This window comes from Lineus longissimus, chromosome 10, assembly GCF_910592395.1.
Source record: "Lineus longissimus chromosome 10, tnLinLong1.2, whole genome shotgun sequence".
Lineage (NCBI taxonomy): Eukaryota > Metazoa > Nemertea > Pilidiophora > Heteronemertea > Lineidae > Lineus > Lineus longissimus.
Genome location: NC_088317.1, coordinates 3,135,075 through 3,156,384, shown reverse-complemented (window position 1 = coordinate 3,156,384; position 21,310 = coordinate 3,135,075). Strand labels below are relative to the sequence as shown.

Genomic DNA, 21,310 nt, shown 5'->3' with positions numbered 1-21,310 from the left:
ACAAAGATGGCACCACAATCTAAGTGTGATATCACTTGCCAAAATGGCCGGACGACACGATATGGCTTGGTTATTATTCCTTTTACCGACTCTTTTCTGGCCACTTGTAAGCAGGGGCAAATCAGAGTAGGTTACACGAAGTCGCCGATAGGGGTTTCCTATCTCGCTGTAATAGAAACTGCAAGTTAGCTGGGTGACCGGCCTACACTGTAGGATACCGCTGGTGCAAGTGTACCTTACAATCCGGTAATTTGCTTAATCAGCCCGACGAGAAAGTGTTAACGCCATTGCGGGTAGTCACCCGTTACAAGATCCAATCGCTCGGATGGCGACAGTTGCATTTGAATAACGATATCAGGATTGCGGGCTCGGATTCGAGGGAGGGTGGTAGCTATCGATGCTCCATCATGGCTCATGGCCTCAGAGTGCTGTCGGAAGAGACTCTGCGGCCAATGTCCAATGGCTTTCCTAAATATCAGCGAATAAAAGTACGCCTGCATTCGCGTGATGGTTGTTAAATGGATGAACTCTTCGAGAAGAGGAAGCGGCAATATGCCAAATTCTGCTGATTCAGATATGCCACGTATTAAAGCCGTCATCTCAATAGGCACACTAAGTCACTCGTTACAAGATATCCAATCGATCCAATAACGACAGCTGCAGTGGAATAACGATACCAGCTCGCTTGACGGCCTAAGCGGTCTGCTACTATATCATCGTATTATCGCCGCTCATCCGCCACTGACAGCCATATATACTGCTGTCGTAAGGTCCATACCTCATTTTGGTAGCCTCTGTAATTTTCAGAGTATGAGCATGGAAACTGCGATACATGTATAGACTATGGCCGGCAACAGTCGGGGGAGTGAACCGTTCTCTACGCAGATAGCTATCGCCATACACTTAGTAGAGATACTGCTTGTCACACCGAACACCTTGAATATGTAAAGTTCGGGTTCAAGGGTTTTCTCAAAGATAATAATGAAAATGATAATGATATTAATGATAATAATGATGACATTGTAATGTACATAAATGACGTCTGGGGAGGGGAGTAACGCCCATACCCCACCTAAAGGCCCTGCTGTTTTATACATGTATCATGTTGAAAAAGTAAATGACACGTTTTAGATACTAGTATGACGATGCGTTGATGCGCTTGATAACGGTCTGTACGAGATGGAAAGGAAATAACAATCAATAGACTAGTGGAACATATGTTAGCAGCTGTCGTGGTGGTACGTTTTCTTTTTTGTAGACTAACAATACATTTTATCGTCATACCAGCAAAAGCGGATCGATTCGTATTCAAGAGCAGAAGTGAAGTATTCGAGGTAATCTTGTGACCGCAGTGCGATAACTGCACTACCTGTCTTCGGATGAGGGCAAATGTGTTTTTGACCGTGATTTTGGCCGAACATCTCTAAAAGAATCAGTTTGCTCCGCCTCCCCCTCCCCCCGAGAGCATTTTGCCCTCAAAACCAAAAAGCTAGCTACGCTTTTCCCGTCCCGCTGCTTGGTCGTTGAGTGTATTTCCTGAATGTTCCCGAGAAAAATCGATACAGGTCCGGGTTCATGATGTCGTAGGCTGCACCCGGCGGCCATCGATCATGTGACCGACCATCCGTACTATGGCGGATCGGATTTAGTGCAGACCATCAATACAAGACTCGCGTGATTCGCTTTTTAGTCGGTTGTTGAACGGATCTCTATACACATTAGGGAGTTTTCGCAAAGCCAAGAAACGGCAACGTGAACGCCTATCCAATTGTTCGAGCTCCTGATCACGATGTCGAACAATGAGACAGGGGTTCACCTTGGCGTTTTGGGGATTTGCGAAAACTCGCTATAAATATGTATTCTATTCATAGACATGACGTCCGTGGTGGAGGCATTCGAGTTTTCTGCAGCATTACGGCATTAGTTTAGACTTTAGAGTAACCAAGTTCAGTGAGCAGGAACGCACCTACCAAGTGTCGACCGCCGCAATAGACCGGATCAGCGAAGATTGGGGAATTCATCGCGACCCGGATAGATTCCTTTGATAACAAAAGGCAGAAGAAGTCAATCTTTTGAAAATCATTTGACATGCTTCGTCACGCAGGTACATGTACACACTTGGCACATTCCGATAAAAAGTATAGCCGATATATCATTGCCACATTGATTAGGCGTTGCCTTTGACATGTTTGATATCAGCCATTGTTCATTGTATCTATCATGGGTCAAGCTTTTGCCAATCGCCCCAGGCAGTTCAGTAACGGCAAACGGAAAGAACACGGACTTGTGAGGTCCTTGGAAATATTACAATCAACGAGCGAAAGGACTTAACAGAGAAGTCCTTTCGCTCGATTTACCCTTCAGACTTGCTAAAGCTAAAATGGGCTAAAACATAATACCCGACCACGGGTGGTCATAGTGGTCCTACTTTCTCAGTGCACTCGGGTTGTGGTTGACATCCCCTATTCGTTCTTGCGCCAAAACTGGAAAGGGTGTATAGCCGTCACGCACAGGTGGTTCCCGGTGGTGAGTTGTTCCTCTCATTGGGAGATAGGGTACGGCGGCCCAAACTGCGCGCCTCCACCAAATTCCTTACGCAAGATTGGATTATAGCTTCGTTCACAGCTTTCATATGTATTGTGAAGAATCGGTAAAATTTCAATCAGAAAATCGCTGTAAATAAATTACATTTACAATTTTCGTCCTTTGATATGTTATGTTTTCATAAGGGTTGAGAAAGCGGCCATTTATAAATACTAAAGTCGTTCGCAAACCTTTTTACTTCCTCGATTTGAACGCCCGGTCATTGTCAATGTCCGATAACGTTACAATGGCGTTCCATTTTCCTTTCGATATGCATATTATATAGTTCTTCGACCCAGAATGAATGTAAACAAAGACGTAAATCAATATCAATATATTTTTCATGAGATCGTTTGTGACAATTTGGCCTAATCTATAAAGTGGGTCACGTTCAGTGACGCTTTTCGGGCGAGAATTACGGACGGAATGCCAAGTGTTTATGCCTTATTGGGCATAGTCTGTTCAAAATCTCATTAGAATATAATTCATGGCTGTATTTTTAATCAATCAATTAATTGATCAATTCATTAATTAATTATATAGAAGCTGGGGCGGAGAGAATACGTTTTGAATCCCGGTAAAATCTCAAAGTGCAATTTTTGAAAAGTTTCTTTTTAATCCTTTTTTGGCTCCAAAATGCCAGGACGAAATCGCACTCGATGATTTCCGAATGATATTTTTCTGCAGGAGGAGCCCAGGATGCCCACTATAATGACGAGCTTGGCGCATTTGATGACTTTCGGCTTGGCCTTCAAAACGTGTCCAGTTGCTTCGAAAAGCATCAGCTCGGCCTTTGGTCCTCCCCGGTTAGGCCCTACGACGACGTTTATTGTTCTGGTGAACCCACACAATAGATAGACGTCGTCGTATGGCCTATTAAACCTGGTGATTGCAAAACCTCACTAAAGTAGGGATGACGGATACTAGTTGTGAGAGTTTGACCAGCTTCCAATATCATTACATGTATATGCATAGACTGCTCTACATTTTATGCGCGCATCTGTCATATGATATATGTATGACAGATGCGCGCATAAAATGTAGAGCAGTAGAGAAGGATACATGTAAATGTAGATTCGAAGTCTTAACTGAACTCTGTCTCCGACACCAAAGAGAGTCATTGTAGTCCGTAAGATGGCAGCACATGTGTTCACTGAATTATTCACAGAAACCTTATCATTATCTGGATATTGGATATGCGTTTCAAAAAACATAGTACCGTTACATTGATTTGTATTCGTCTGACGAGTGACCTATATTTGTATTCTATGCCACACACTTCGCCAACTTGACAAAGCCGTGGGCACACTAAATCAGTTATGCGCCGAACAATACGGCGCTCTTCAATGTCCGCGTTTACCCGGCCGTGCAGCGCACCTCGTGAGATGAGGCTATACTAAATTGTCAAACGCCGTAATACAGTGATTACAATATAAACTTGAAGTATCATTGAAGTTTGCTTTCATCTATCATAATGTCGTTTAGGCCTGGGCCGCAAAAATACGACAGTTCGTCATTCCTCAATGTAGGTCATTCAGATTACATGTATTTCAAAGTGGGACAATCATTGATTGTCCAGGTGCCTGTCCTCTAGTCGTACAACGAACTAGGTTCGGTACAAGCAGCGCATTTCGAGACTAGCATTTAGTCAGCAGTGTATTACCGGTCGTACATGTAAATGTACATTGCTCATAGGGTACATAACAAGAAGGTTATGTTGACCAAATATCGGAAAAGCCTTCAGCCTAACTATTGCATTGCCGCGTAAACATTTACCCACGGACCTGCTTTTACCTTTAAAATGTATTGTTCTACTTAAACAGGTTGGCGGTTTATCGCATGCATTGGATTATTCAGTACATGTATGTAGGTAGATAACGGTTAAGTGTTTTTTTCCTGAAAGAGTTATTGGGGTTTGAAATAATAACAGCAGGCCTTTGACTGGGTTCGATCCGATAACGAACAAAGAGAGTGCATTTACATGTATGAATGTATCAATGTATTTAACTGTGGCGTTGTAAAATCGTCAGTGTGAGCGCCGCTCGATATTTTGTATACGACATTTGAGTAAAAAAAGCCTTATTATGCAGAATGCCTGGATGTAATAAAGCAAAACTGTGAACTTGACTTGATGACCACCTCCGGTCAACCAGAGAAAAAATCATTTCGTTCTCGGATCGAAATCTTAACTTCTCCATTGTCTGGAATCGAAGGGAAAAGGCTGCTGAGGAGAATTGGCGATAAAGTACCAGGCCGCAGCCTCAATATCAAGATTCGCTCGTTTGACCTTTATTCTATCTTTGCTTTTATAAATGTTCTGAGGTTTGCACGCAGTGACATTCAGCTGTGTATGCTACAGTAACCAGCCAGTAATTATCTCATCCGCTTTAGACAATCGGCACGTAATGACAGAACTGCTGGTAAAACGGAATTTGCTAATTATGAATACCAGTGAATGTGATATAATTCCTATAATTGTGCAGAAAATGCACCAGTATACTTGTATTTGATGTTGCCTTCGTGCTGCTGAAGTCCATCTCGTCAGTAAAGTTTCAAATTTACACCCAACTGATCCCATGCTCCAAGCAGGTCGAGTCGTTAACCCAGCTTGGTCGGAATATGTTGCACGGCCCGGCCGCTTGATTGGCCCGGCCGTCGGTTAGCATCATGACGAACACGGGCTCAGCCTCGGTTGGTCGAACCGTCCGCAATCTTACGTCACTTACTCAACCATCAGATGGCACCCGTATTATCAACCGACTGATTAACGTGCCGGACAGTTCAGTAAAAGCTATTATGTCAAGTCGCCTTTTGTTGTTATGTACCCCATGGCGGACAACTTTTCAGGTAGTGAACATGTATAGCCGTCGTAATACGAACACACTTCGTCCATTTTTTTATTCCTTGGAAAAATTTATCCAGTCTGAAAGGTTATTCCTTATCAATACTTGGCAAAGTAATTAAACAGTAATGACAAAATATCTTTGTGTTTAATGTTGTTATAACCAACAGGTTAAAAGCCTGAGACGAGTTTTTAAAATCCTCAGCCTTCTCGGTGACGCGTCACGGTGGTTCGCCCATTCGAATGCTAGTATAAAACATCAGCCCAAATTTTTAGTCAATATCGCGTTTAGTGCCCGCTGCCTGAAACAGAAAAACGCCTAGATATTTCTTTACTTTTATAGCAGAGAAATCCGTTCCAGCCACTGAATCAATAGGTCACTCATCAATTTTATTTAAAGGTGTACTATGATACATGTTTTACCAGAATGACTTGACACGGCCCACCGAGACAATTTTCAGAAATTGATAAAAGACGTAATTTTATATCCCATTAAATTATGGCTATATGTTTGGGAAAAAATAAAACGCAACAATACCGTTTTTAAAAGAAAATGTTACCTGTATTTTTTTATTGGCCTTGACCACGTGTAAAGAAAAATGGACGCCCTTTTCTGACTTGCGCGACGGCCACTAAACCCATTCAAATACATTGTAGATGCCGAGCATGTTTATTACCGAGGAGCCGGGTATGTCGGTGTATACATGAAATTCAAGCAGGCTGAAAGTCTGTGCCATCTGCGTAGACACCAGGCCCACAATCAATACAACTATAGCAGGTCAGTCACTCAATAAATCAAAATATTTTCGCACGCACATGTATCTATTTTCTGTTTCGTGGGTAATGCAAAAAACAAAACAGAAATCTTGCACCTTTGCGGGGCCGACGATCGTCAGTTTGGCGAAAAACCCCGCGTCAGTAATCTAGTAAAGGACAATACTGTCTTTTACGGTCAGCGAAAGCATACACAACCGATATTCAAATGCAAATAGCCACAGTTGCATAAAAGAACCCCGGGGCCACTTAGCTCCGCGCCGCCGCTCCATCCACCACTTCGTCGATCGGCGAACAAAGCCACCTACTCGGTAATTCCGAACAGACTGTAGTGATATCGTCGGCAGAACCTTTCCGACTCGCCTGTGTATAATTAATAGTTCACAACGAAGTTGGCCTGCTGTATGGTGTTGTACCACGTGTCCACGTCTCGTAACACAACCAGGGTTTATACGCGACTGGTGAGCGCCATTGAGGAGTAGAAACGCACTTTTCACGGCGGCCAGATCGCGGTATCAGTTGGATTATTACCGATCTTTTTCTGTCGTGTATGTGTGGAATTCAGTGACGATCTTTCTGCGGTAGAAATTACACTCGGATTATTCGCAGGAATACTCTCATTGGATATATCTGCGTATTTTAGAGCTGTATGGAAATTTGGATATAAGGTCAGCATTGTTTGGAATATCAGTGTTTATATCAATATCATGGAGTAAAGATAGAGAATTTTATAGTGTTTTATTATTTGTACGTAGATATGTATTCATGGCTGTCTGGTATGATATCGCGATCGACGTACTTTGTATATGTTTCATTAAATGGCCGCGTTCGCGTCAAATAAAGCTCAGTATTTACGCTGGCTGTGGCAATGGAGCCGCGTATTATCCTAGTTTTATAGATCGTCAGCCTGTTTACTTTTGCCGTCGAAGGCAAGTGAGAAATTATTTGGCGACGGGAGTTTTCATCAGCAAATTTTAAGGCTAGGCTTTATTATATGGTTTTCCGTAGTTGGTCGAGTTGAGCGCTTTTCGTGGCGGAACACAAAGACTAGGGAGGCATTTATATATATTTCAGTGTTCCGTCGCTGAAGGTTTGTTTATCGATTGTGTGGATATCTTTTTCTATCGGCGCCGTAAACATGTACGTACGTCAGTGTAGACGCGGTGAAAATGGTACTTTTAACGGTTCATGTGGGTTGGCCACATATTTGCACAGTGATTACCATGATTACTCAAATTCGCCATTTTCTGTATTTAGACAGAAAGCGTATGTTTTTCTAGTGATCGATCCGGGCGATTGAGAATAATAAGGCGGTTGTATTCTTTCATAATTTGAGGCTGTTCTCATCACGGGACAAATTCCAGTGAGCATTTTGTAAGTTCCTGCGTGTGAAATTTTCTTCCGTGATGCTTTTCCTTATCTTGTCGCGCTGTTGATGGTTGAATGCTTTGCAGGTTTTTAGGTACGGCGTTTTAGGTAAATGACTTTTTTTTATAGCGCTCGATGATCGCGGTACTGCATGGTTTGGTTCTACACCCTCGGCGTCAGTCATGCCGTCATCATTGTAAATTTTCTTATTTTTACTTGACCATGGTTGACCAGTTTCGGGAAATATGTTATTTTGAACAGCCGTGCCCTGTAATAGGCCTATATTTCGTCTCGAACGGAAGCGGACGTTCTAAATTTTTTAACGATGACTGCTTTGAATGCGGATCACCAATGAATCGCTCAAATGGCAGTGTCGAAATAATCAATTAGCTCTTAATTAATTATTAATTTTGGCGAAAACTGTAGCCTACGTTTCTATTATTCATTGATTATTCCATTATCCGATAATATAATAGCGTATTAAGACTATTAATAATTTGAACACGTATGCGAGCTCTGCTCTTTATTTTCCTCACTTGTTTTGATTAGACACTTTCAGTATATTCTATTTTCGCCAGTTTGTGTGCGTCACTTTTTTGTGATTTAGGCAATTGCGTCGTCGTTAATTTGTTCACGCGGCAACTGCCATAAAAATACGTGTGCAGGCTGCATTGCTAATTACTCACAGTTTGTTCCACTGCAATTAGAAATAAACATCGGGATTGATGAAATTCATATTCAGTAATCAAAATTCCCAGATTCAGGTTAAAGTTTTGAAGGAACGAACGAACGAGGAATTTAAACGAATACAATTTTTTTCTTCACCAACAACGTTTTCAGTCTGAGAGTTTTGCCTCAAAACAAAAGTAACGGTGAGCAAAATGCATATAAACCAGATTGTTGCCGCGCCAGCAATCACATACACCGGCCAGCAATGAAAGAGAGCCTACGGAATCATCCAGCTTTCTATTGGCTACAGTATTCCTCGCGTGTAAGCTAGAGAAAAATCGATGGTCTGCTCGGATCCAATGCTCCACGGGCGCGGGAGCGAGTAAGCGCGATCACGCCATTGCTTGTTTGTTGACTGGAACGTCTGCGTGGAAAATGACACGGCGTTCTAAAAATACGACTCGCATCACATCTACTGCAACTCGCGCTATGAATTTAATTCACAAAATATTTGATTTTATCAAAAATACTAGCCTAAATGTAGATACCTTACCTGGCCATTCTGTATAGGCCCGCTGACGCTGTTGCCTACGGGATTTTGAAATTCAGACTGAGAGTTGTGTGGTCTAGTCAACGTTCCATTTTTTGATGGCTGGGAAAATTATACTAAAATGGGGTCTAGTCAAAGATAGTTTTTATAGTTTTTTAGGCTAATAGAATTATTTTAAGACACTTTGGCGCACGTATTTCCATGCAGATAACAGTTGTATGCGGTCTACTACCAGCATACTTGCAATCGTTCACGTTCGTCAGCCCGTCAGCCCGAGGCTGTGGTGACTAAAATCACGGTTTTTATTTTGGCGAGGCCTATTTTTATCGGCGCTTATAGAATATTCTAATGATAAATACTACTTCCGTCCACGTAGCACTTCAAAGTCATATACATAATCATTAACTCTTGAAGCCCGCATTATAACACATAAAGGGCCTATAACTACGAACGGTTTCCCTGGGCTTAATTTCTACGGCAAACCGGTGAATTAAATCATAATTCGTCTGTGTACTTGACGAACAGACTCAACCTGCACGTTCTCAGTGCACTCGGAAGGTAAAAAACGAAGGCCTTACATTGTGTACGGAGGCTTTTCTTATATAAAATTCATAAAAAGGACAAAACCATGTTGTGATCGTGATATACCTTTGACCAAATATGATTTAAAGAATAAATCTATACTTGCTTTGACCAACATTTCGACAAAAAAAACCCACATCACATGCCGAGAACCGCCACATTAACCCCGGTTCATCTTCCGACACAGCCGACAATGTCTCAGGTTACGTCATCACGGTGACCATGGTGACACCCTGTTTTCATTGGTGTCAATTGGGAATACGTTTATTTGCCATTTCCTTCTCCGATCTCGAGTTCGAACGCCCACCGTTCTGCCTTGTGAAGACCGCTGACCGAAAATAAACAAGGAATGCTTCATTCCGCGGCGAGGGTTTGTGCCGTGCGACTGCAGTTTCGGTGTTTGAATGAGGTCACATCCTGATTCGACAAGCCATTTTAAACCTCGGAAGCTGGATGAGGAAGTAAATATAATGCATGTAGTATTTACAATTTGAATTGTGTTAAGGATATGTGTTTCAAGAGCCAGTAATAAAATTTATGATCTTCTTTGTTGAGGCGTAGAGCGCAGAACCGTTACGTTATCGTTAATTGGATAGTTCTTTTTAAAGCAACAGACCAACGGGGTTGTGTGTGTAACACCTGGAAGAGCCGAAGGTCCTTCTTCTTTTTCAAATAATTTTATTGAACAATAAAGTTGTTCTCTGCTAAATTAAAATCGTAAAAAATTATCTTTATTTTCGCGAGTTGAAAAAGAAAGAGGATAAAGTACAAAGATCCATATTTTTGCGTGTCGCAGAAATGCAGAGGAACCAATTTTAAGCGACTACAGAGAACGTTTGTATTATCTTACATTATCGTGACGGGTGTGTTACGTAAGCGTGCATGTGAGTAATTGAGCCGCATTTATTCCTGGGAATACTGTGTGTTTACAATCGAAGACTATTGTCATATTATTCGCATGACGTTAGTGTTGATACAAGACCGATTAGTTATCTGGATGCGTTCGCCTCATTGCTGACTATGTCGGCAAAGCAGGACGAGACACACCTACGCACATACTCGCTAGCATACATCGTACCACACAATGACGGCACGTTATCGCCAGCTCGATACGCCTATCTATCGATCTATCGAGACGTAAGCGAATCGGGACAACATAAATAAGCAAGAAATAATGTTGCCATGCACTGTGCTTTTTCATTGACTTCATTGAGGTCTCGGTCACGCGCCGACTGGGCTACTAGAGTACTATGTAAAAACCGCTCGATATGCACGGATGAATTTATACAAGCCAAATAAAAGATAGACACAAACTGTGTGACTGCTATACGTTCAGTTGTGTCTATGGCCTCTTGCCGAAACACGAATTTGTCAGTTGTGGTTTCAGTCAACAAACACTGCTACGGTGGAGTTGTCGTTTTTTCCAAAACCTCTCGCGAGGTGCCTCGCTTTTGGCAAACATTTTTGCTTCACACTCGCAGTGTTCGGTGAAACCCAAAAGCTCAATGTGGATCAGTTCGCTATGAATTTTGGGACAAAAAAAACCAAAACGTGTTGCCATTATTCTGTAACGTTTTTTTTGTTGAAAAGGTGAATCTATAATTTGAAGCGGATGCCTATATTTGAATTATAGTTTTATAAATTTACAACCGGAAAAGCTGTTGGATTTTCCAATACGAATAAAATGTCTGGTGCAGTTCGCTCTTTCTGTATTGATTTTAGCTCAGCCAGACGCGTACATGTACACACGGCGTAGGATCAAATGACAACAAACCCCATTTGCTGCACGCGATTAGATTACGACAGTGTCGCTTCCGGAAGTACCGTGACAAATAAACTAAACGCTCGATATTAGCGTTCTTTATTCAAAGGAGACTTTGCCATTTGTTCATCAGTCATAGACACTATCAACATATCGACCATCGACTTTGTATCGTTGCCAAAATAAAGAATATACATGTAGGTCAAGTCCTTCATACGTTTTCGTAAAACATAAGTGTCTTGAATATCAACCATCGTGCCCCAAAAAACGGCAGGCTCGTTTGACGCCACGTTCAGGTCCATGATTTCGGGGTAAGCGCTGGGCCACTAGTCTCATAACTGTGCAACATATGGCACCATTGTTCAACATTAGATAAGTGCTATTTCAAATCCACCACATCGTTGAAGGATTGAGTTTCAAATTAATCAAATTTCACTTCGAACGAGGAGCCGAGAAAAAATAAGCACGTACTGCTTATGGGCGGCCTCCCTATAAAAGCTTGCGTGCCTGACATTCACTACTTGAGCACCAGAGGTAGTGGTTCTCATAGTGTATGAGGTAGTCCATTATTCCATGCAATGCATTAGAAGGCCATCACCTGGGCCCATGCTTCAAAGCTTTTTAACGAATGGAGTTGGGCTTTATTTTAAGTCAATACCGTACCGTAGTTCATGAAGCCGATATCAAAAACCCTCAAATATAGTCAGGAAAACTGAAATATGGCTTTTGTTTGGATTTATGACTGAAGTGACGGCTCGACGGAGAACGACTCGCCGTCAACAGCTACACACACAGCCAAAGCACGATACGCGCTTTAATTGACTCTTTCTTTCAACTGGAAAGTGTACGGCTGGCGTTTCCACCTGTGCGTCTGAAAATGCGGCGTCGAGGGAGCATTTCATAATGCATGGCTCTCATTACCTTCGGATCCATTCTCGATGTGTAAAAACATCGCCAGCACACAGCCAGGGTTCATTCACATACCACCGCGATGGAGGTGTACTTCACCTGGTACTCACGGTTGATACATGTAACTAGTATTTACCGTTTAAACTAAATTCGTGCTGACATTTTAGGGGAAATTATCTCACAATAGAAACTTTGCCAGCACCCCTTCAGTTTGACCGTGGCTGTAAGATTAAAACGGAAGGCCTGGATTTAAGTTTAATTTCAATTCAATTCATTCAATAGGCAGGCCGGCGTGTCCCCTATAGGCCTATTTTAATATAATCGTTGGCTGTTGTCAGATTTAATTATCGCCGTTTAACTACCGCAGCCACATTCGTCAAGTACAGTAGTATGAAATAACTGAATTATTTGGATACGATCCCATGCACGCTCTCGCTTCGTGCTCGCCAAGTGTGTTTAACCAGCTGACTAAAAAAACAACCGGCCTTTATTTAAATAATAAACAAGCCCGTTTGAATAAAACATCTGAACTGAACTATACACATGTATGTGATGAGTTCATGTACGGGTCATCCAGTATATACGTGTAGATCGAGTAACAATACATATCCTGGATCCGAGATGCTTCCTAAATATATTATTGCACATACTTCTTAATTTGGCACGATTCAAGAACATCGTCTAGTCAACTGATCAAGCTGATTTTGATTGACCTCAAATTAGCAAACGGGTGAAATTACACTTCTCTGGTAGTCATTTGATGATCGGATGGAAGAAATATCTGTTTAATAATTTAACTCAAAATTGTCTCTGTATGTCTTGCAGATGTATCCTACCGGGCGGCCTAGTGAGGTGCGGCCCGCCGATCCCCGGGAGCTCCAGCGACACTCTTTGATGGACCCCACGGTCGCCAGACGCCTCCTTCTCCACGATGCCAATTCGGCCAAGGAGATAGACATGACTCACGCAAGGATCCGAGCCTTCGACGAAACGGTCAAATATATAGAACAAATGAAGTTCGTTCCGTCTGAAACTGTTAGGAAAATTGAGCAGACTTCTTTGTCGCGTGCTTCAACGCCAGGTTCAGATTCAGACTTATATGTGCAGCCATTGGATTTATCATTTCAAGCTAAAAAGCAGGCTCGCGATGCTGATAGTCCCTTAGATTTATCTGTTAAGACTACGCGTAGGAGCGCAGATACTACCGGCCCGGCAGAGCAGCATGAGTTGGGATTGGTGAAGCGTCACGACTTACTCTCACCGCGACCTAGTGGTATGTGCGACACCACCAACGCCCCGCGTAATCCAAAGAAGGAGAAATTGCTACAGTACGAGCGGGTGTCGCAGCAGAATCAGCAGAAGTCGCCTACCCCGCAACTTTTAACTCAACAGCAGCGCCGGCAGCAACTACAGATGCAGCATTATGTGCAGCAGAGGCAGCATCAGCAGCAACAGCAGAGAGATATGCAGCTTGCGAGCCCCACGGCTAGGGAGCCGCCGAAAACGAAAGAAAGCGTGGCTGTGGATTCGACTTTCCAGGCAATGCGGCAACAGAAGCTTCATGTAATGCAAGCCTATCAGAGCGCATTTTTGCAAGGGCATTTGCCGTTCTCCGCGCCGCCGTCGCCTATGGCGACACAACCCATGACTCAGGGTTTACCACATCCTCACGTCAACAGAGTTCCCCGCCCATCTCCCAAAGGAACTTATTCAGGACGCGAGGGGGAAATCAGGGGACCAAGTCCAACAATGAGCCCGAATCTAAGGGCAACTTCGGGCAAAGAGTCGCCAAAATCCACACCTAAGGCTATAAGCCGGCCTGGGTCAGAGGTGTCTCGAGCAGGGACGCCCCAGATTCCACCGAGAACAAGTCCTCAAATGCATCCTCAGCTCTCGCAGCACTCACCCGCTCAGTTAGAACAGATGCGGCTCTTACACCACGCAATGTCCCAGCGATATCTGTTAGGAAGTGACGGAAAGCTACACCCAGGTTATCCAGTGCCCCCACAGGACTTCAGGGTGCCCAATGGGGCAGTTAGATTACCTAACGGGATGATACAGCATTCACAAACACCTCCGCCACGGAAACGCGAACCTAGTAGTAGTAAGCCAGCGGCTGCTACTCCACTTAGGATTGAAATACCAGACTCTAGTCATAGTTCGCCATTATCAGACAAAATATCGCCATCTCCAGCAATGCAGCCGAGGCCTTCACCATCGTATTTTCACAGTAAACCAAGAATGGCACTCAGTACGCCTCGGTTCCCTGCGCCGCGAGGACACAATAGACCGGGAGAATCGGGGTCTCCACCTCCGCTTTCAATGGCCGATGTCAAGACCCCTGTAGCCATTCCACCTCCTCTTATTCGCGGGACTAGCCCATTGCCCTCGCCCCAAATGCCCGTATTGAGCCCGCACACCAAGTCGCCTACGTTGCTTGGAAGTCCTCGTAACAGTCCAACAATACGGAATTCAGGGAACGCTGAGCGTCCGGCCAAGGAAGTGGAGCTGGACAGCAAGGAAGCTGTGTCAGCCATCATACAGGAACTGATGCCAGCGTTTTCGAAAAAATATAGAAATAAGAACAAAGAGACAAATGAAAACGCAACTGGTGGACCAGTTCGAGAATCCATTTTGAATATTCCAAGGCCTCTGCGAATGGAGAATAGGCCTAAGGCGATTCCTCAACCAAGTTATGATCTCAGTGCCCCTCGGCAAGAACCTAAGGAAAGCTCCCCTTATGAGGGGAAATCAGTGAACAGTATTTTGGAGAGTGCCATTAAACGGGAAATACAGCTGTATGATAAGGTCAACGCCACTGCTTTAAAAAAGCGAGAAGAGGACATACGGAAAGAGGAAAATATGGACTTTGAGATGAAAAGTTCTTGTGTAAATAAAGAAACAATAAAGAGTGTGGATACCGAAAGCGAAATGAAAAACACGAATGTAAATAGTGAGCTTGCAACTAGTGTTGTAAGTGACCAAGAAAGTGTAACATGTGTTTCGGTGGAAAATGATGCGAATAGCGAATACCTGAACTGGACGGACAGCAAAGACTCGGGCGATGACAAAAACGAAGCGCCACTTCAGGAGACAGAGATTCAAAATGATAAATTGGTTAGGTCACAAACCCCCACCAAATCAGAACCAAAACAAAGCGGTGATTCGAAAGACTACCCTGTGAAAATCCGTCCTCCGTGTGGAAGGATAGTTCAAAAGACATCGCCTGCCCCCAAGGTGAAACTGTCCAAAGAACCAAAGGTCAGCATGGCTGATTTTTCGGGAATGGAGTCTTCTAGGCAACGGCAGTCTCTGGTGTCCAAAGCAGAGACCAAATGCGATTCGTCAGGTCTCTCGGAGACAGCACCTGACACGGGGAGGCAACCTCCACAACGAAAAGCAGAGAAGGCTGCCTCACCCGGACCGTCTGGAGTGCCCCCGAGCCAACGACCACCTCCCATGCGAAACGTATGGTCCACGATCAGGATTGAGAATGGAGAAATATCGCCAATGCCAATGCCACCTCCTGTAGTGAAACCCATGAAGAAAGGTGCATGCAGCTCTCCTAAAAGGTCCAGTGACTCTCCTAAGGCTGGGCGCTCTTGTGAGTCCCCTAAGGGGCGCCCCATTGACTCCCCCAAGGGGAGACCAAGCGAGGCCTCCGCTGGTCAGTCTGGCGACTCTACAAAGCCTGCCGAAGACGCACCAAGAGGCCGCCCAGAGCAGGTCAAGAAGGGCACCTCGCCGAAACGGGCTGCGATGAAAAACATGGCTCCTTTGATGAAGAAGACGGTGTTAATGAGGAATAAGATGCAACAGGATAATATAACAGCCCGAACGAAGAATAAGGACGAATCGGATTCTGAGGTAAGTCGTGGCGTGCGGCCTTAAACGTAATGTAAAGACTTCTCTCGGCACACCATGTCACAGTTGATTAGCGGAGCAAGTTCATCAACGGACATGTCTCTGATTGCCACATAATGCTTCAACTCATCTAAAGAGCATATTTTAGTGTTAGTAAAATTATGATTATAACTAAAGAGTACACTTGCATTCTGTTGTAAGATGATAGGCTTCACAGAAGAGACCTTCTCACTATAACTGAAAGAACAGAAACGAAGGAGTGGCTGATAAACTCAAAATCGTTTGGAGAATTTAAAATGAGGTTGAGCGGCGGTCAAAGAACATTGCAAATATGCGAAACTTTTTTATCATTTTCCCCAAATACTGTAAAGTTGTTGTTTGTTTTTCAGTCTAAACGTTTGCGGGGACCGAGTGGACCGAAACGCTCTCTGAAACGGATTAAAAAACCAACCGCTGCGGAATTACGGCGAATACAGCGGCGCCGATCTATTCTGGATGAGATTGCCAACTCTCAGGGATTCGTCGGTGAGGCTAAGAAGAGGAAACAAGGAGCGGATGACTTGTATGCCGACCCTGCACTGCTGGATAGGGAGGAGAGGGCGCTACGGGTGAGTAATTTTAGATTTTTAGTTGTCTTCACCAGCGACGTGAGACTTCCTATTGTTCACGCCTAAGTGATTATTTCGATTGAACTGTGGCAACTTTCGGCGAGGCCAGTTCATCCATCTGATGACCAGTCTAAAAAAAATCGGTTTTCGTAGTTTTTGGAAAGCACTGATTTCATTATCTTTTGGAACATGTTAGCTATCAGTTTGCAGGACATGTGAGGCTGGTTGGAGTTCAACTCTTTCTCGTCCTCATGAACTCCCTCATTAACCTCCGGACTGTTACTCTCCTGACTTGGTGCATTGCTAAGATGATTTTATTTTGTTTTAACCAATCACAGTGCGCCATGTCGAAGTCAAAGGTGAGTATGCAAATGAGTAGAGTCTGCATGATGGTGGTTAAAGGTGCAGTCCCGCAGCAAATTGCAATTGGTTACGAAGTCGAAATAAATTTACTTCTTTTAAATGAACGCTTTCAGTTGTTTTAAAAATAACCGAATTATTTTTTAAATGACTGAGAGCGATAGGACTTATTCAGACTTAGACTGATTGTAAGATAAACCATCCAGCCATTTGCTCCGGGACACTACATGGACACTGTCATGGTTTTGGTGGTCATCTCTCATAATATTTTCACCCATTATAGTCTGTTTGATGCCTCTAGCTTTTTGCAGTTATCATTAACCTATGGTCGACGATAACACTTGTCCTCCATTCATGGGGAAATCTTGACAACCAGTCTTTGCTTTCCAATCAGTGATTTTGTTTGCTAACAATGCTTTGTTTTACCTCTTTTAGTTTTCCTTCATAGCGTTCCTGTTTAGTGTGATTTTCACACCAGATTTGCTGGAATCAAAATTAACATCTAACATGAGCAACAGTTTAAATCACTATCGGCTGTTTTTCGCATCCCTTTTGAAAAAAATGATTGGCGGTCTATGAAATTTCTTTCGATTCTGTGTTAATGTAATTTCGTATCAAGTTCCTATATCCTTGAATTCCGCGAAAATACGACGTCCGCTAAAATTTTGCGGTTTCTGCAATAATTTCAGCAGATTTGGGGTGGTCAGTATTTTCAGTGCGTGGTCATCCCTTCGTCCGCTCATCCGCAGTTAACCGCTCACAATAACCATTCATTGAGAGTTTTTTTTCTGTACATGTACATGTATTTTGTCGCAGTTTTCATTTGTGCATTCACGACCTGTCGTCATCCATTCCAATTCCTTTACATGTGCCATGTTCAGTTTGTTTCATATGTATTTTGTCTGATTAATTAGTCAGTTACAATAATCTTAAAAAATCATGCCTTCGCAGTTTACTGGATGAAAATTATATCGCGATCGGCCAAGTTTACTGTAAAGCGCACCTACATCTATATAACACGTTCTCCTGTCTGAATAATGTAGTTACGTACAAATTAATGAGCTAACCGAGTATTTTATTTACGAGTTGTTACGATAGTGGGTTCTGTAATCATGTGTGCATCGCCTTCATTTATATCCAATCCGGCGGATTTACGTAGGTGTGTTTCGCAATCATTAAGTCCGGCATTTTTTTACAATGTCATGGCAAGTTGAGTTCAAGGGTAAACTGGCTATCTTTTATTTAGGTCTTCTTATGACAGGTAAACTTTCAATATTGAATTCAAACCTTGTGGATCATAACGCCCCACAGGTTATGAATGTGAAATTCGCCTCTTCGGTCATGTCGGTTCGCGGTGAGAATATATCGTGATCATTTATTACCGTTGTTGTTTTCTCCAGCGGTGTACATGTACTTCAGCCACGTTATAATGGTATATACAAATCATGGAAATGCATAACATTAGGTTTTTACTGTTATTCAAGGCAAAACTCATCATGGACATAAAGTGTCAGTTCATGTTAGGAGGTTGAGAGTTTTATCCCTATACGTAGAAGGGTCGTTGATAAGTCGCTGTTCTCAACCTCCCTAGACAGTATTCTCGGGGAAAACGGAGAGCGAGTCGGTGTGGTGAAATATTCGTGCCGTGTCGCGTCACGAAACATCAATCACTGTGACACAATAACCTTTGTCATCATTGCTATTTCTAGGTCTATTTTTATGTGTCGGATCGGCGGTGTAAATAACATACCATGAAATTCTTTCCGAGGTCACTGATCGAGCCTATGATTTGCATGCAAATCATAGGCCCGATCACTGATCACAATCTTCGGATTTTAAAGTACCAAATCTAAGTACATGTAGAATAGCACTACATGTATTGTTGACATTTTACATCACGCACATGCCGCATGTATCATGCCACGTGACCTAGAATACGTTTAAAAGAAAATGTATAGGTCCGTGATCACTCAGAGCATTTCGAATAAATGAAGACTAGTCCTCATGTTTTCTTTCGCACACCAATTCACAACTTTTCCGTGATCAAATATTTATTAGGCGGCGGCGGCGGCTCGCTTTTGTAGTTTTGTGCGATGCGTATGCCTAACTTTGAGTAGGCCTATTCTCTCCTTCAAACCCGGATGTACCCCTAAATAACCCCGTTTGTTTATCGCTTGATAAAACAATGTTTTACTTGGCCGATTTGTTGGGCTAATTTTTTATTTCTTTTGCGACTGGTTACGTAGACGATCTTACGCATCGGGCCTATTTACTTGCATGCATAATCTAACAGAAATTTGACCGGAACAAATCGCCGTGCCAGCAATACGGGACGTATATACCCGGAGGAGAAACGGGGCCCGATTTTCCTGACATCCTGCCAATCCACGAGCACTTCAAAGCACAACGCGAATCTCACGGCTAAGATATCTTTAGATAATGGCCTGTCCTTTATGCTGCCCAGCGCGTTAAATCATGATAAACCCGCATAGAATCGTGAATACAGCCGTTGCAGATCACATTGATTGCAATATCATGTGCATGTTTGTACATGTAAATTAGTCTTATCCATACATGTTCATACATGTACTTGATAACATTCGCCAGGGTTCCGCAACCCAAAAACTGGATGATATATTTCTGTTGCCTCAAGTTGCCACGGTGCGTCCTTCTGAAGTACTGGGCTGGGTCGTTCAAAATCACGTGAGTTTTAACGGCGCCGTTAAGTCTTTACATGAAAATTCTAATGGGATTAACTCAAAGAGATAATTTCCATGAGGATACTTAACGTAACCGTTAAGGAACGTCACTTTTGTGCTTTTTTGAACAGCCAGGCCTGATGTACATGTATATATACATAATTCAATGATGGCGTTACATTACAAAGTATGAACAAAGGCTTATTATGATGTAGACTAATCTTTATGATTAAATAGTAAAATAAATCACTAGTCTTAATTAAATCTTTAAAGTATATAATTATAAGCCATTTCGACCCTCTATTGACATTGCTGAGCTTCCGGACAGCGCGCGTATGGGCGAGGGCTACGGAGACAATACCGCTGAAAGTTCAGTATGGATTAGCATTTGCGTTCAATTCCATGATTGCTAAAAGTACCTCCGTCTGTGTTGGAACGGCTGTAGCACCGGTTTTTTATGAGGTTAGTCACCCCCGTATAGGTGGCCAGTACTGTTGCCAGTAAATCCTGCTTTCCCGTAAATAGTTTCGGAACAAACTCTACATCTTTAAGTGCGTTGATGCTATTCATCAAACTCCCTGCCGTGACCAAACGAAATTTTCTTTGACGAGATATTTTTAGAAATCGTTTTCTTTATCCTTCACGAAAATGGTTGACCTGTGAAGCGGTTTATCCCCGACACAAGTCCTCTTCGGACAAGTTTTTTCGACCTCAGTCGTGTCGTTTTTTTAACATTTCCTAGTTTCTTATTACTAAGGCGGCATTGCGTGTATTGTTCAACGTTGGGCACTAATTTTGATGGGCTCAATAGTTTGCGGTTCGCGTTCACTTAAACCACAGTCCCAAAAAATGTCCTTTCTCCAAAACAGGAAAATATCTGCGGCGACATTTCTCGCAAATTGTTTTTTCGATTAGTGAGAAATGTGACTAATCGACATTCTCTTCTCTCGCTAACAATCTAGTGAGGAGTGAAAAATGTCACGGTCATTACCACTGTTCTCATAACTGTTCTTGATGATTGGTTTTCCTTCAAAATATGTATCAAACGACATCAGCATTAAGACACTTACTTTCAAATTCGTACCACACACGCCGTGACGTCAGAGAGATGAAAACAGACTTATGCCGGCGTGGCGAACACCGGGCTCTTTCAGCTGATATAATGGGTGTTGCGTGTCGAGGATCCAGCTGTATTTAATGGTTGCGTATACGTATAAAAGATACCTCGCTTGCCGTTGCAGTGTCGCATCGATCGTTTCGCAGACATATGCGGCGAGCGGTGTGTGACAGCTATCCGATTATGCCGGTGAGACACGCCATACTTGAGGAAAAAATCATTTCACTCGCCCGTCATTATTCTGCCGCGGTGTGAAGTTGTTGTAAACGTGCCGCCCCCTGCTCCATGTTTTGATACACCAAGAAAAGCCTCATGTCGCATTTCGGGTTTGCCGTATAATCGCTACATATATTCATCAGTATTTCTACTAAAAATGCCACCACTGGGATTAGAGCATTTTTTCAGTGTCACTTATCATGCATATCATATGCAGCACCTGTGGGTGCGAGTATAAAATATAAATATAAAATGTAAATTAATTCATGTGAACGAACCAGAAATTACCCTGTGATGCGAATCGTGTGCTGCTGCAACACAGCTGACGCCTAGATCCTTTGTTGTGATCTCGGGGACTTTGCTATGGGTTCTTCAGTATGAAAATATGAAACTACATGTAATATTGA

The 21,310-nt window shown here is 43.0% G+C and overlaps 1 protein-coding gene across 4 annotated transcripts in view; it reads left to right on the top strand.

Moving 5' to 3' along the window:
• The first annotated feature begins 1,695 nt into the window (after positions 1–1,695).
• LOC135494394 (uncharacterized) overlaps positions 1,696–21,310 on the top strand; it is a 66,091-nt gene continuing 46,476 nt past the window's right edge. Inside the window, exons 1-4 of one of the 4 annotated variants that reach the window (XM_064782316.1) lie at positions 1,696–2,104; positions 12,865–15,906; positions 16,293–16,511; positions 16,850–16,870. In XM_064782316.1, coding sequence (XP_064638386.1) covers positions 12,865–15,906; positions 16,293–16,511; positions 16,850–16,870 — 3,282 coding nt within the window. In that variant the 5' untranslated portion in view covers positions 1,696–2,104. The other 3 variants (XM_064782317.1, XM_064782314.1, XM_064782318.1) reach the window with 3 other exon arrangements.